This window comes from Monopterus albus, unplaced genomic scaffold (assembly GCF_001952655.1).
Source record: "Monopterus albus unplaced genomic scaffold, M_albus_1.0 scaffold103.1, whole genome shotgun sequence".
NCBI classification, from domain to species: domain Eukaryota; kingdom Metazoa; phylum Chordata; class Actinopteri; order Synbranchiformes; family Synbranchidae; genus Monopterus; species Monopterus albus.
The window spans coordinates 2,079,792-2,097,583 of NW_018127983.1; the positions used below are offsets into that span (position 1 = coordinate 2,079,792).

The window sequence follows — 17,792 nt, forward strand, 5'->3', positions numbered from 1 at the left end:
GGAGAATTTACAGGAAATCCACCAATGAGTGTGTCAGTGTCCCCACAGAAACCACAGGCTTATGCTCTGAGCATATACAAAGGCCACTTTTATCTAATTGGAACATATACTGTACATCAACTACTTGTTGTATTTTGTCTGCAGTGCATACAGAGCCTCTACCCTGTATGTGAACCTTGGGATTTTTTAAAATAATTGCAGTTGCACAACAATTGCAAGTTCATTAGTTGTTTTATTTGTTTTCACAATTTTTTAGTCTATAAATGTTTTGCATATATTGTATAACAATTTGTCAGTTTTGAAACTGATATTTTACTTTGTCTGAATGAGAGATTTCACTTCTCTAAATCTCACCACTATGCTTTTTAGCATAGTCATAGTCATAGAATTCTGACAGTAATTTTCCTCACATACCGTCTGTTTTTACAACATGGTGTCTTCATGATCAAAGGAAGTTTAAATGCTGAATAAGATTTTCAAAACTGAATTCACACACGGGAGTTCTTGCATGGACATTATCACAAACAGATGTTTGATTATGTTCTTAAACAAGGTTATACATATAATGAGTCATATATTATACATAAATTGCATAGCTGGACTTTATTTTTAAAGCTAAAAGTTAAAAGTAGGCTTGGTGATCCTGGAAAAACCAGAAAGAGGAAGCTCGAGTCTGAAAGTAGCCAACCGAAGAAATCCCACCCTTTCATTCTGACTTCTCGCCAAAGCCACTCCTCCAAAACACAACGTACACTGCAACATGCATTGCCTGACTGCTACTTAGAGATTTCAGGAAGATAACAAATGCCCCCCAAACCGATAATTCCCTGTCCAGTAGAAATATGGCCACTTTTCAGCCCGTTATTCTCTTTGTTGTCGCCGTCAGTCAAAAGACACACTAGTGTTAATTCTGGTTTTACACCTTGTAGCATCCAACTTCTTTTTAGTTGTAACTTTCTTGAATACGGTGTTACCTGCACAGATCTGTGGCCCTGAACCGTAGTTGGGGACCTCTGGTTCATGGCTAAACTGCTTTAGCCCTGGCTCGTAGCCGGTAACTAGCCTTAGAAAATCTGGGCTTTTCTGGCGGGGAGAAGTGAAGAGGAGGTCTCTTTTTATAAAGCAATGATTTGGAGCTCTGGTTTTTCTTTATATTGTCAAGGCATTTAATGTATTCACTGCCATTGGGATGAAAGGAGGAATTCAATAAATGTATCAAGAAATGCTGCTGAAAGGAATCACCAACTGTACTTTTAAATTGACATTTCAAAGGAAGCTATCAGACTATGCTAACTAGCTTTGACTCAAAAAGTGGAAGCTAGTTAGCGCACTTTGCTAACTTACTTTTTTGAGCAGAATACACATTTAACTGTACAATGACTCCTCCCAAATGTTACAAAGAGACAAACAGCTTAACTCAGTAACGGTATGTAGCCAACGATATGTGGGCTCGATGAAACAGATGAAAGATGTCTTGTGTCAGCATTCATAGTCTGTAGATGATGCTGCAGTCAGTAGTGCACCATGACAGCTCACAGCACTTCTAGCATTGCCGGCTCTCGCATGTCAGTCAGTAGCAGTTGTGGGAAATGTCTTCTGACATTTTGTGTTACCAATAGCAGTGTATCCAGCATGAGCTAATATTGAGCTAATATTGGCTGATATATCTGCCTGGCCAATTTATTAGTCTAGTTTGAATATACTGCATACATGATTTATACTAAATTACATTATCAACATTTCTTCTATCTATATAAGAACCATTTCATAACATCAGAGTTCTTATAGTGAAGTCCAGTGAAAGTGCTCTCCATTAAGGGGCTTAAGATGCCTAATAAAGCGCATTAAGTATCCATAAAATGGTAATTATGTTTAAATGTCATCACACTATTTACTCTGTGGAACTGGACCTGTTAGCTTGGGAGTCCTCCTCCCAAGTGTCACTTTTATAAAGCTTTGGGATATAAGTTAATCAGCCTCTGATCCTTAGTAGTATAGAAGAACTGGCTCTAAGTCTGCAGGAGATTCTTAATGTGGCAGAGGCTGCTTGGAAAGGTTTCATGTTGTGAAACTGGCTGAGTTTACACAGCAGTGTCTGTCTGCTGTGACATTTGACTGGCTTCATTTGTTCTTTGTTGTTTATAAGAAATGACAGCAAAGTTCTCCACTCCAGCTTTAATGAATCACACTTTCACTCGTCAGAAAACCTCACTACCATTACAGATAAGGCTCTAATTGTTGAGTCCTTTTATTTTTTCAAATGTTCTACACAAAAAGGCCTGCAGTACTTTTGCACAGAATGTGTTTCTTTGCTTTTACTGTATGCAGAAACATAATCCTTCTATTGTTCCTCATCTTGGTTTCTCCTCCCATGGGAATTCTCCTTAAGAGCGACAGAAACCAATTCGAGTCTGCTCCTTTACACTTAAAACAAGTACATCTCCAAAGACCTCAAATCCCTCTTTTGCATCTCTAAACCAAATGAAGTCATAAATCACTCTTCTACACTGTCTTCTGTACTGTATCATGATAATTAAGACCAGGGCTCAGCTTCTCTTCTCCAGCAGAAGATGGAATAAAACGGGTCCATAATTATGTCAAAACAATGTGCTCTCAACCTCTGCCACAGCACATTTGGAATGGGTACGTAGAGATAAAATGTGAACCGACACTAAGGACTTCAAGTACTTTGTCTATTTTGTTTGGAAGTGATTATAGTTTTTTTTTTTCCTTCTGAATAGAATACAGGCATTTCTGATTGTAATTTTTAAATGCAGCTTACTTCAGGTTTTTGCAAATATAAAAGAATGAACAGTTTTGATTTTAGGCAGTCAGGTACTGAAGAAGTGTTTTAACCAAAAGCTCCAACAGTTCAGTGCTACTCTGCACCAAAGCATGTGGACCCACACTGTCTCACTCGTGGGTTAAGGGAGAACTGGATACCGGATTGCTAGGTGGTGCCTATTTTATGGTGCTTACCCCGCAAAAATTATTCATGCATTATTCTTCTGCATTTTTGGGCCCATAGAACATGCGCACTTGTGTTGAGCCAAGTCTCCCACCGGATGAGCTGGCTGACCTCGTATCGGCTCCCTGCACATATGAATCAGATGAAATATAAAAATGTTTGACAGCTAAACTACACTTTCCAAAGTATATTGGGCCAAGTGAATACAACTCTGATAATAAAGTCATTTCATGGGATTTATGATGCTCAGAAAAATTTATTTACCATTTTACAGCTGTTCTCTTTTCGAAATGCTTATTATGCCCAGTGTACCTCACACAATGAGCGCAAAAGCTGTAGTAACACCTAGGAATGGCAATTTTCTTGGCCAATTCTAATTTATGTAAAGTCTGACCTGCAGATTTCAATTTTCTTTCTTTCTGAGAACTGTAATTGACAGCACAAAAAAACATGTTTGTAAATTTGCTTTAATGAAAATAAAACAATCTCTCATTCTTTTTTTAAACAACTAAAAATGTACTTCTCCAAATAGAAACAGGTGCAACAGGTAACAGAAACAGAAGAATGTCTTACTACTGAGCGCACTTCTTTGTGAACTGTGTGTAGTTTGTACTTGCTGTGTTTTACTATGGGTTGGATACACCGCACACGCATTTCATGTGTAGCCAGTAATTCCCTCATTGTGTCCTATTTATCAGAGATTTGAACGTTTTTTGATTTTCTCCAAGTTGTTTCTGCTGGCTCCTCTGTGAGCAGTTTGTACACCAAGCGCTCCAGGTGCTCGTGAGATGCTATGCGCTACACACACTGTGCCACTGCGTGCATGACGTGAAGTGTCCTGCCTCCTAATACTGATTGGCACAGAATCAAAAATTTCAAGAGTGATCGGCTGGTTGCCGGTCAAGGCCGATCACGCTGAAAACCGGCCATTTCCGATCTCCGCTGATCAATCAGTGCATCTCTAGTAACACAGTGTGGCTGCTATGCCAAAGTTTCTTCACAGCCCACTTCTGTTCCTACAGAAGGAGCTTGGTCACAATCCATTCCACTTATTTTGACTTATTGCAACATGTGTAAATCCTAAGGCACACCGGCAACTCGACATGTAGCTTTCAGCGAGTTTAGACTGTGGGAGATAAGTTTTGTTCTGTGCGCCAAGACACAAACCAATGTTTTGTGTGCGTGTGTTGTTAGCGACAGGACTAAACGTTGCCAGTGTTTGGGGTTTCTTCTACTCCGTTGCAAACTGCTTCCTTCACTGAAATGTTGGACGTGCTATGTGCATGGCAGTTATATTCTGTGCCAGGCAAGTCCTTAAAGGGTAGATGGCAGTTGCTTCAAACATGCAACTCTGATAATATTGTATATATGCTGTGTAAAGCTGTAAACACATGCTCAACCTTTAGCATATAGCGCCCCCCTCCCACACACACACACACACACACACACACACACTCAGAATATATTAATCCTTGCTATAAAGCAGAACTAGTTTAAAAAAAAGACTAATTTGCATCCTTGAAAGATTTTTTCTCTTCTAGGGAAATAATTTTCTACTGGTATTTCTCTTTTCTGTATCTCTTAGCAACAGAACAAATAGTTTCAGAGTTTTTACACATATGGATTCGAACATAAGACCTTCACAGTTGCCATTAATTAGTTATATACAGTATTTGAAGTGTTTATACATGTATCACTTACTTGAACAACAGTTTAATATTAGCTCCAATGTCACAGCTGGATCCATCTCCACCCTTTTATTATTGCCTTAACAATACTCCAGTTCCCGATAACCAATTATACCTCTTATGGCCTCTCAAATAACTTTAATCACTGATTAGGATTCCTTGTTCACAAAGCAGCTACTTAAAATTAATTGCTCAGTAAAGAGAGGGGAAGTTGTTGTATTAAGTAGGTGTTCCTGCTGCGTCTCTCATTAGTGCTCACTTGGAGCTTTCAACTCCCTATTGCCACAAATGGAGCCAGCTCCATTCACAGCACGGAAGAGACGTTCTCGCTCTGCCTAGTTCACACTGCTTTCAGGCATGACAGCACAAGCACTGCACTGAACAGACAGCCCTAACTCATGCTGATTTTGAGTTATTAGAAATAGAAATACTGGGTGCATGGGTGACGCAAATGGGCCAAGGTTTCCTTCCACCACAGCAGAGACCCAGGATTCGATTTCCAGTGGTGGTGCCTCTGGCTTAGTCGTGTTTTTCAATAAAAGTAGTTGGCAGAGTCGAATGGTGGGAAGCCAGTTAAGGTTATAGAGTAGAGACAGCAGAAAAATTGCCTATGAATGAGGTTCATGATTTTCAGTTTTTACAGCTCTTCACAATTTTAACATTAAACTGATTTCCCCCCCAGGTGTTAAGTCAGTATTTCACTGTGGCTGAGAGGAGAGAAGGTCCTCATTTGATGAGGACAGTTTTGAAAAATGTTCTGGTTTGAAAATAAAAAAAGAGAAGTGGAAAAGTAGGGAGAAAACACAGATGACTTCATTCAAATTATGTGTTTGCACTGTTAATGTTTTTGTAAAAACAGGTTCTCTGTTATGTGGATTTTTTTTGTCTGTCACCCTTTTGTTAACATTTAAAACAAATATCATCTTTTGGAAAGTTGTGGTTATTTGCTTTAATATAGAGTCAAATGAGAGAATAGTCTTTCTGTTTTCTGGCTTGCTCACTCTCACTCTCTTTTTAGAACAGTTTTTAATTTGGCTACATGCAGAAAGTAAATGATCATCCCTAGTCCTAATACCGATACTAGCTGCACCTGTTGCTTGCTTACATTCTTAATGAATGTAGTACAGTATCAGTCTGAGGGCTTGTGTTAGACTAGTCAGCAGTTTTCTGTACTCTTCTTAAAAACTCCGCCCAGTAATATTTGTGCCATCAGATCAGGAACTGATCCCAGAAACCAGAACTGTGGTCATGGAAATGCAGGTGAAGTTACCAAGTTCCTGAAAAGGTTTCTTGAAAAGTTTGTGCACTCGTATGGCGATCTGATACCACACTCACAGTGTGCAGTTATTTAGTTGGTAGTTTTACAGTATTTGTGACCTTTAGTAGGGCCGTGACACACCAACAGTGGCTGTCGGTGAGCATCTGTTGGAGCTCGTCCTCCCTGTGTGTCCCGCACTGTTTGCACTAGTTGATATCTGTCAGCCGCTTTTCGGCTGATTCAACACGTTGAATCGGTGTCGGCCCATTGGCCTTGTCACTGAGGGAGACCACTCTGATTGGCTGTTCAGCTCAGTGAAGCAATGAACAAGGACAGTTCTGGAAAGCTCCTTCACCCTGTGGCTGTAGTATCAATGATTTCACTCATTTAGTGCGATGTCTCCATGTTTTTCGCCTTCACAACCTCCTTTTTTGTTCCACAACCAAAAGACCAAGGGCAGAGAACGGCAATGCCATTTGCAACTTATCAGACATATTCTCAGTTAGAAGCAGCTATAAACAACAGCTGTGTTGAACGAGAGCTGCTTTGTTTACAGCATGTATTTCTGTCTAGCTCTTCTTCTTTCCCTTTCTGAATGGTGAGTTACAGATACTGCCAACTGCTGGTGGGGGGAGTTATTTCTCTCCAGTAGGCACAGAGCGTACATACTAGTCGGCCATTGTGTGTTCAAGTGCCACTTTTTCAACCTGACTGGCCCAGACAAAGCCAGCGTGAGGGGACACAGCAGTCGGCCTACATCGCTGCTAATTCTTTCATGTCGGCTTGGTGTGAGTCTCTGCCCTAGGACAGAGATTCCTAAGTAGTTTATAGAAGCTTTGCCTTTTGACACTGAGCAAGAAAAAAGCCAGCATAATGCCCTGTGTTATATTTACACAGGTACTGGCATTCCGGTATTAGAGGCACGATGTTTCATGTGATGCCCAGTGTGACGTACAATCATCCATATGCGGTAGCACACATGTTGGAAATACTAAGTTTACCAGGAATGTTACTGAACTCAAATCAACAATGGTGGATGAACAGAGTAGGGATGTGCTTCTGCTCATCCTGCACATTTATGAAGATTTGAACTCAAAGTCGGTGTGTGGTCTACAGCATCTTGTGATTATGGCCATAGATTATTTTTCTTGTGATAAAATGTAAATCCTGTTGCATTGCCATTATTTTTAGATTCAATATAATGTTCAAGTTAAAAAAAAAGTAAATAGATGGGAGAGAGGTGGAAAATTTGGACTGGTGGATATGGAGTTTATCCAGTTGGATTAACAATTTAACAGTCCATTGTTTTTTATTGTTGTTTTCATAATAGAAGATACTATTTTTGGCCAGCAACTTAATATTATGGTTAGTCTGATTTGCAGTGTAATCCTCCAGTTTTCTCCAGAATGTGTGAACGATGACAAATGAAGGTACCACATGGAGCTTTTGTTAATGAAGAACTGCTTGTTTTTGATAACCTGATAAAGACAAGTACTCAGTAAGAGATTTAAATGGATTTGGAACTGAATTCAGGTTTAATAAAATATTATTGAACGTCATCCTGCATGACGATGCAGCTGTGCATTTTGATAGAGGTGCTAATGCATAAATAAATGCAGCAGTGTGCCTGCAAAGGCACTGAAGAAGACTGAAAGCTATCAAACATTGATGTAAACAATATGGAATTGAAGGTATTAAAAATATCGGCTTTGTAAATGTTTTATGAGGTAGAAACTGGATTCAGCACATTTGTTAGATCCCCAGGATACACACTACATTTTGGTGGCACACTCAATAGGAACATGATTCTTATTTGTTTACAAGAAAACTCTACAAAGCACCTTCTTTAAGATGCAAACTTGAAATGCTTTTTGCTGTGTCATAGTTGTTCAGCGGCTGTTGTAAATATCCTCATCCTGAGTTACTGTGTTGCAAGGGAATGTTGTAACTACTCTTTGGCTTTGGAGACAGTATTGTAGAGACAGGTTCCACTTTCTAGCATTTTGCTTGATGACGCCAATATAGCCATAACTATTTGAATGTTCACTGTATTTAAAAAAGATTCACTATTAATGTATTTTTAAGGGCAAGTTGTTTCCTTTTATAGAGGGATGTTAAATTATGGAAATACTGTAAGCAGTAACATTCCCCTTTGCTTATAAACGACGGTTTTGTTGCCGACCCTGAATCAGCCACAAACAACTTCAAGGTTGAGTGCAGTCGTGTATGAGCGAAAATGATTTTGCTTAGGAGTGCACAGGGAATACAAACACTAATAGGGATCATGTTTTACATGATCACATTAACACCTTTCAATTCCAAATGACTGCTGTAGTGACACATACTTGGTGAATACAGTCAAGATGGAAAATAACCAGAAAGGTCATTTCAGCAAAGATTCTTAGTGACCCCTGTTCCAGCTCCGAGTTGCTTTCCACTGCTCTACCCAAAACTCTGACGTTTTCAATAAAAACATGCTTCTCTGAAACATTTACTACTCTTGTGTTTCCTGAAATGATAAATCCAAAACATCTTCGATTCTACACAAAACTTAATGTTTTAATTCTCTGTAAGCCACAAGTTACAAGTGAATTATATTCTGGCAAAAAGGATGTGTACTGGAGCAGGAGGGGAGGGAGAACCAGGGCAGAGCCTTGTTGTCAAGCAGCATATTTTATTTTCTCTCCCAAAGGTTTAGAGGAGCTTTTGCACTCTGGAGTTTTATTGGAGGTCACAAGGTTATTATATAAACAATTCACATGGAGGCCCAAGCACCCAGAGGGAATGTTTAATGCAATGCTCACAATTTCTGCAATGTTGTAATGCTCAAGACACAGACATGTGTCCAATTTTAACCATGCTGCTCTATCTCCCTCTCTCCACTTTTTTCTTCGTCTGTTTTGTCGAGGCAACTGAAAACCACGCTTAATTAATTTGGTCAGCTGCCTTGGATAAAGTCCAGTGATGACATCAATTAGATTCTAATGAAAACAGATAAAAGCCATGGAAAGCAAATGGAATTTTTGAACAGGACTCATCAAAGTCTTAGCATTGGAACAAATTCCTGTAACATCTCACAAAAGCCTTTAATTTGTGAAGCTCATGTCAGATTTGGTACTTAGAAGTACATGGTCAAATGATTGAGTCTTAAGTCCTGTGCCGAGAGAAGCCAAATCAGTTTTAATTTGGCATGTATCTCCTTATGCTGTCTGAAACATGTGGTTGGATGCAATCCTTGGATTAGCACAGACTTTAGAGCTGCAAATTTGGCTTGTTTCTCCTTTGGCAAAACAAACATCCAGTCTCTAACCCATCTGTAATACTACATTTACATTTCCAATCTCGGGGAGGGGGAAAACCACATGCTTACTCTGGATTAGTACTTCTTAGTTAACCAAATTGCTGCAATTATGTGTGTCAGTCCATTGACGTGGGATGATGTGGCTCCATTTCTTTCTCCTTCACTATACATCAGTTCCTAATCCAAATAACTCAGCCTGTTTTACAGAAACTGTCTACTTTCTTCTTCTTTCAAACAAGTAAAGAAATACAATATGGAAAACTTAATGTAGAATATTTTAAATGTTTACTAGATGTGAGAGTTACTTAAATGCCCTACCATGTCATATTAATCTTTCTGATTCTAAAGAAATATATTGTGCTGAGTTTGTCTACTCAATACCTTTACATCTTTATTTACAGTAGGCAGTGCAGTCCAGTTGCACTGAGCATTGGAAACATTATTATTTGTTGTAGCTACAGTCTAAAACACACACACAACAATATGCCTTTAACTCAAACAGCAATCAGTGTTAGATATTTAAAACTGATGCAGTGTCAAATGTATGCACATGGAGCCCAATATGATCTTGAACTTAAACCTACAAAAAATAAATAAACTATTAAAACAATTTAAAATGAAATGACAAACCTGTTAGTCAAAAGCTGCTTCATTACACATCCAGTAGATATGATTTTATACAGTATATATGTTTATTTGGACTTGTGTGTGTGTGGCCACCTGACAAATGTGAGTCAATATTCACTCTCCTTTTTGCTCTTTTTTTGTCTCCACCAACTCCTGATTCCTGGCAAGAGGCTAAATGCTCCATTATGAGCTAGTTGCTAACTTTGTCTGACATCCAGTGCTGTGCAAGTATCATGTACTGATATTAAAAATCTTTTAGTTGAAAACTGCTGCCTGCTGCATCTGGAAACGACACTGATGGTGAAAGTTGCCTAAAACAAAAACCTGTTAGCTGGAATGTGCTAAAAAAAAGGCCCAGTAGAGCCGAAGAGAACTGCTGTGTTAGTGGATAATTCTTTGTGGACCTGTAACCCCTTTCACATTATATATAATGATTTCATCCTTTTGAATATAAAATAGATCAGTTCATCTTTAATCTTACAGTATTGTCATGTCCTAAAATTCAAGTGTTTGTGGCTGACGCAGCTAAAAATCAAACTTAGAGCTGCAAACAACACTGTTAATCCAACCCCATTACAATGTTACTTGTTATAGCTTTCACTAAAAAAGTCTTAAAATGTACAATAAACTGCATTCACACTTAACCATAGTATGATGTTTGATAGCACCAACATACATAACATTGCATAATAATGTGGTGCACCTTTAATCTTTGAAATGATGTACTTATATTTACAATTGCAATGCTGGTATAGGTATAAAATCATTAGTACTTGTACACTGAAGTTGGGTTTTAAAGTGTATAGGCAAATGTTTATTTTAATATGGATGTATGTTACTTTTTTAATGGACATTTGTCGAACTGGGACATGCGTATTCCCCATACAGCCTCAGTTACTTTACTGTGTAATCTACTTTCAGTGACCCTGCAGTACAGTTGTTGACTGTATAGGTGTTTGTTTTATAAACTTTTAACTGCCTCTTAAAAAGGTTTTTCTTATTGCTTTGCATGATTTAGTGTACTTTTTTGCTGTTTTTGCTCCCGTGGCACTAGTCCAAAAAAGCACTGATAAAATAGAAGAAGTTATATTCATTGTTTTGTGTCTAAATTCACTGATATAGTGTTTGTTCCTTTAGACTTTCTACAGTTTGAATGTAGAAAAAGGGGAAGTATTCAATAAGCCGTTTTTTGTTTCTCTTGGTGTGTGTGTGTATGTGTCTCCATCCCAGTGGACTACCCTCCCCCTCCACCACCTGCTGAAGAGTCGACTGGTTTCCCATCATCCCCCGGTTCCTTCCCTCCGCCACCGATGAACTCATACGATTATCAGGTGAGAGAGGCTAGTTCTGTGTTCAGTTTCCTTGGGTGTCAGTAACTCTCTAAGAGTCAGCACAGAAAGCAAAGACAGCCTGGAGCTCTACACGGAGTTCACGTACCAAGTCCAGCAAAATAGCATGTCCTTTTGAGTTGCAGCCAACTACAGAGTCGTCCAGCTCCAGATGCAGCCGTGAGCCAGGCACTCTACCTCAAAGACCCACACACAGACACTTTCTTCACTTCTGAGAGCTCTCATGCAGGAAGGATAGAAGGCTGACACCTAATGGTGAAGCCTGATCATGTTTTCTTTTTTTTCTTTGCTTTGCTGGTCATAATCCCCCACAGGCATTTGGCCCTCCTAGGATATCTGGCCTCTGCGATCTGACCGACATTCTCAGCACTTCACCTCTGCAGCGAAATTCACATTCTTTTGTTCAGTTTAAGTAGGAAGACAAAAATCTCCCTCCCTTCATTTCATTCGACCAGTTTACTTGCCTAAATGAATGCTTCCTTTTTTATGTTGGAGACAGAATGTTACACAATTTACCATACAGTACACTACGTTATGTAATGCATGGAAACTGACAGCTCTTCACACACAAACTTCACCCAGAACAATACAGTATATGTCAGTTCATATGGTTTTAAATTTCACGTTTTTTAAACTAAAGAAATATTAAACACAGCCAAACGAGAAAGTCTGTCTTAAAACAGTAGTCCACATGATCTGTGTGTGTAATTTCCTGGTTTTCTACATAAATTGGTGATGAAATGGGATCTGAGCTTCACCAAAGTCACAAATATCAACAAACACAATACTTCTAAGCTGATAAAACACAAACCACACACCATACATAGCACTGTGTGTTCTTCCCAAACAATTCTACCTTCATCTGTCCACAGGACATTTTCCCAGTAGTGTTGTGGAGTTCCAAGGTGGTCACTGGCAAACTTCAGGCATGCTCCGATGTTGTTTTAGGAGAGTAGTGACTTCCTCCGTGGTGTCCTGCCATGGATACCATCCCTGTTCATTAATTTGCATATGACTGACTCATGAACATAGATGTTGACCAACTGCAGTGAACCCTTCGAGTCTTTAGCTGTTACTCTAGGGGTCTTTTCTACCTCACTGAACGTTCTGCATTGAGCCTTTGGAGTGATCTTGGCTGGGTGCCAGCTTCTATGGAGAGTAGAAACAGCGCCAAATCATCTCTATTTATAGACGATATAACTGTGGACTGGTGAATATCTAAAATCTTTGAGATGACTCTGTAGCTCTTTCCAGCTACATGCAAATCAACGACTCACTGTCATTTCATTTTTGCGAGGCATGACTCACATCAGCTGATGCTTCTTGTGAACAAAACGTTGACACTGTTTGGGTGTTTTTATAAGTCAAGGTAAATCTAAACCACACCTCCATTCGCATTTCATTTGCTAACACCTGACTCACACACACATAATGGCAAGACTAAACAACTAAATGGCTAAACAAATGGATCTATCTTCAACAGTTGCTGGTTTTTAATACCAAATTCAGAAAACTCTAAAATACTGTTTCAAGAAACACAGAGAGGGAATAATGTACTAAAAAGACTAAATCTGGGAGATACTGTACCCTTGACTTAACTCACTGCTAAAGTCTCATATTAGTTTCAGCTGAACTTTGGAATGCGTTTTTGTACAGAAGGACTGTGGATTTTGTTCCCCATCCACAAAAGACCAATCCTTTAGGTTAAGTAAAGAATGCAGAAACCCATTGGACTATGATTAAATGAACATGATTTAGTCAACACAATAAAGATTTTTTTTTTCCCTTTCTACCACTGCCATGTCTGTCATCACTTTTTTTGCTTTTTAAAAGTACAGCCAGTGGAAGTGAAGACAATTTAAAGCCTGGAATTACATAAGAAATTAAGTGCATAATTAGTTTTTAAAGTGCTTTACTGTTTTTATCTCTAACTTTTCTTCTCCTATCATATTGGCTGTAGACTCACCCCGGCCATGCAATTTAATTCCTTAATACCAGTGGTATCTTAATTATGTGTCCTGTAGCCAGAGTGGAGCTCTTTAACTGTGGCTGCTGTTGAGAAAAAGGGATAGATATCAATCAGAATTACTTTGTGTCTTGTTCTCTGTGCCTCAGTAGAGAAATTGTACGTACTGGGTGACTACAGTAAATCAGTGAATAAATGGTATTTCCTTAGAAGAAGCCAGAAATATTCTCTTGTCGTTATCATTCAGACTGAGAGAGATGTCTGGATTGTGACATATTAATGCTGAAACCTTTAGCAAGAGAGAGAAAGACAAAAGCAGTTAGCCCTCATCATGACCACATTATGAAGCCCTACACGGCAAATTCCAGCACAACATACAGACGGCGATCGTCCCCTTCATCCTCCTCATTATCACCGTTAAACAAGTTTGCCTGGTTTTCCTCTTGTTGATTTGAGACAAGCCATTAGTATTTTGTTTTGTTTACTCCCGCTCATGATTGCCTTAGATGTTTTTAAGCAGCAGCACAGCTCAAAATCCAGGCATGCCCTGCCTGTAATAGATTGTGACAGGTAATCCAAACACATAACATTAGAATAGGAAGCAGCCACTGATCCAGCCAACTCAAAAAGCCCCCGCAGGCAATTGCAAGGAGTCTTCTTGCAGTTGCAGCATAGTTCAGAAGACTAAAAATATATCTTGTCAGTCTACAGAGAAAATCTCGGGAATTTTATAGAAAACCAAGTGTCACTGATGGTCAAATCATTTTAAGTACTTTACAGATTTATGTGCAACAGTTTTGCTCTTCTTTTGTTTAAAGACTGTGTCTTTTCAGATGTTGAAGTGGTGCTTTCACTGAGGTAAAAAAAAAAGAGAAGATGAATAAATCAGTGAGGCCTCAGACTGCAGGAGTGATCCTGTTACTGATGCTTCCAAGCTTCTTCTGATAATAAACTAGTTAAATAAAAATCAGAACAATTCTTAGCATCTTTTATAGAGTCTTAAAATATTGATAAAAATGTATATTTAATTTTAAATAATTGACCTTTTTGTTTGAAATACTGTTGGGTGAGATTGTAATGAATAATGCATAAGGAATGAGATACTGTAAATCCAAGTGCAGTCAGTGAACAGAAGGAGGTGAATAGTGCATGGTGTTATGAAAGCTGTCATTGAAACACATCACCACCACCATTATTTCTCACCACATTCTTCACCAGAGGAGTTTCAGCTACTGATGTGTGTCTTTGAAAAGGATTGTCCGAGGTCACAGTATGAAACATGAACCTAGAAACTGTTATCCAGAGTGTAAAGAAGTCCAACTTGCAACAAAGTGGGAGAGAATGTCAGAATTACTCGTCACTGATGTCCTTAACTTTTGAATGCTGCTAGGAAAGGAACTTAACTTAGTGTTGTTGCAGATTGATTCGGTTAATTCATTGCACTGCATATATGGAATGTTTGCTCACAGATGAAAGGACCAGCAAAGACGCTGGAGGAGAGACGCTCCAGTCTGGATGCTGAGATTGACTCCCTCACCAGCATCCTGGAAGACCTGGAGAGCAGCTCGCCCTATAAGCCACGGAGCACACAAGTATGTTTCTAACGCAGCCTCTGCATACAAATACACACTGATACATAATGGTGGAAAATGCTTAATTTCATTTGAGTATTGAAATGTTGTGCTACTTTACTATTCTCTACTTTTGGTCTTTGTCCTCCACTACATTGATCCGAGGCCAATAGTTACTGTTTACTTTTCAGATTAAAGGGACGCGCTACAAATTTTCACATGAAGTTCAGGTTACTAATAATGAGGAGTACTACTCTTTCAGTGAAAACATTTGTATATGATAGTTCTTTTCTGTGGCTTTTCTAACCCATCATTTCCACTGTATGCAGCTGCATTGTGTTCCGTCTGCAAAGCGGTCGCTGGAGCTGATCGCTTCCAGTTTAATCAGTGGTTGTGATTCCACCGGGTCCGGCTGCATCATGTCTCTGATACATCGCACATGTGGCTCATCAGGCCACTATGCTAAAAATACACATCTGGTCTATTTTTGACAGATGCTGCATCTGGGACAGTTCTGACAGTTTGACCCACCAATCAGATGGCGCTTTCCCTGAAAGATATCTGTGTGATAGGCTATGAAAATATTATTGTAAAGTAGTCTGTCTGTAGGCTACAGCACAGCAAACTAGGAAATAACAATAAACACGATTAAGAGACAAAACGGAAAACATTTAACTATGAAGAAGAAACTCAGAAATGAAGAAAAGTATCCTAGACGATGGAGCCCAATGCAGCCACATCCAATGGAAATGAGGGATAAAGGTTGTGAAAAGAACTCTGATGATGTCACAGTGATGTCATCAGGGTTATCCTGACTTGGCTTTGAAACTTAAAACTTTAAAACAGAAAGGGAGGTATAGAATTTGAAAGAGAATTTTTTAAGTAGCAAGCAGAGTCAAATGAAAGATAATGTTGCATCATGGGAGATGTAGGATACATCTGTGGCTAATACTAGCAACTAAAGGTTGGCATATCTCAGGCTCTACTGCTTCATTTTTGGGCATTCTTTGTTTAATCAATTTCTCACAAGCCCTCTGACTTTATGGAAGTGAAAAATGTAATCACTGTCAAACCCCTTTAAGATTTTTTTTCCTTGCTCATAGTTTTTCTGTACTTGTAACTGTATTTTTACATTGTACTGGTAACTTTACATATAGTAAAGCTGAGTGTTTCTTGAACTTTGAAGATACACTGCTTTTATATTGCAGTAGATTAGGTTTCTGTGGGACCCATATGTTGCATCTTTCAGAAATGTTTTGCACTAATGACAAAATGAGTCTTGACCTATATCATTAGTTGATATTAAATGATTTTAAGAGTTACTTCAAAAAGTCAAAGCCTTGGGCAGTTCACTAAATTGTTTGACACACAATAAATGTAGGACAGATGGATAAAAAAAAATCCCTAACCAATTGTGTTTGGAGTAGGAAGGCTCAGAGGGGCTTTAACACCATGCAGATCATATCTCTGGTGAGATATTTGAGCAATAATGTAATACCTGAAAGGCTGTTCTCTCTCAAGGCTACAGACATGATGGAGATGTGGCTACAGCAGTACAGCGAATTTAAGCAAAAGAAAATCTTAAAGGTATTATAGAGTGCTTATTCTGTAGGTTAACTACTGTGCTGTGCTGAAACAGGATTAGGATGTTAAAGTTTTAAAAGGGCTCCTGTTTGTCTGTGGCTTGTTACAACATGTAGATATTTACATCCACTGACCTGTTCTGTTGGTGCATGTCAAATAGTGAGTTTTATATGAGGGAACAAGGAAAATTAGAATTTTCCAATTTCATTCATAGCATGTCAGTGAATATACTTATATTTTTACAGACTAGCTGAATTCACATATGAACGGCGATGGTTATGGAAGATGACATTTTTCTGAAATTGGAAAACAAGCACAGTTGTGTTCACAAGTAATCTGACATGGCATTTTGGGGGAAGTGTGCAGTGTGACAAAGACAAAAAGACTGATGGTTTCAAGTGCTTACACCCTTTGGATAAATGAGTTCTGGTTAGAGGGAGAAAAACGGGCGCACTCCACACAAAGTGAAAAGTATTGCACCGCACAGGGGAAACATGGCGGGCAGACGGTGACAGGAAGTGAATGCTGTTGGTCTGAAATGATACACATTAACGGAACTAACTAAATTCGGACTTGATGATTTCTAGTATGCCTAGTTTTGTGGTAGCTCTGTGTTCCCCGAATCTTTACAACGAAGGCAGTGATGGCAAAACGAGCACTGGCTATAGAGTCCCTATAACCACTTCTAGAGGAAATACACTTGGGTTAAATAAAAACAAAGTTATCCATTAAGCTTCTCAAATGCCTTTTTTTTTTTTTTAAGAAAATGTTATAAGTGCCCACCTTTGCTGGGGAAATAACATACAGCATATATTCTGACAGCTTTTGCCAACATGACTTGAATAATTGACCTGCATGGTTCTGTGAGAGACCAGCTTGCTAATGAACGGGTGAATGGCCGTATTAACCCGGTATGGCTGTTGCAGTGGTTTTACCTGTCGGAGCCAAAGTTTGTTTTTATCATAACCTGCGACAAGTGTTTGGAGTTATTGGTGAGAGGACACACCACCTGTGTCTCATGTATTAATCATGAAATGTTATGTAGCATTTTGTTGAGTGTTTTCCCAGTTTAAGACGGTGTCTCTATGTTATCGTGATGCCCGGTTGCTGTTTTGGTGTCTGTTCTCTGATAGCTTTTTGCACATGGAAAGGATGCTCCCTTCTATTGATTGTTTACACTTATTTCACTATTATGAACATATGCACACACACAAGCATACAGTAACTCTCACCTCCGCTGTTGCTGATTCTAGCTGATTAACCCAGGTTGACCTTTTCCCCTTCCCAGCTGCTCCTGTCAGTCTGTGCACGGGTTCTGTCGGTGCATGACTCTACAGCATAACTGGTTTGTGTGTGCAACAGGCCAGATTTTATACTCCAGCATCGGCACCATTGCTGCACAGTAATCTTCTGCTTGCATGAGCCAAGAGTAACGAGCACTTTTGATTTAAGCTCTTTGCATGCACGGTCTTCAAAATGA

The 17,792-nt window shown here is 39.1% G+C and overlaps 1 protein-coding gene across 7 annotated transcripts in view; it reads left to right on the top strand.

Annotated features, from left to right (window-relative positions):
- Window positions 1–17,792, top strand: part of lpp (LIM domain containing preferred translocation partner in lipoma) — a 154,923-nt gene that overhangs the window by 63,892 nt on the left and 73,239 nt on the right. For all 7 annotated transcript variants that reach the window (XM_020609956.1, XM_020609959.1, XM_020609963.1 and 4 more), the window contains 2 exons: window positions 11,073–11,173; window positions 14,627–14,749. In XM_020609956.1, the coding sequence (XP_020465612.1) occupies window positions 11,073–11,173; window positions 14,627–14,749 (224 nt within the window). The remainder of the gene's footprint in view (window positions 1–11,072; window positions 11,174–14,626; window positions 14,750–17,792) is intronic.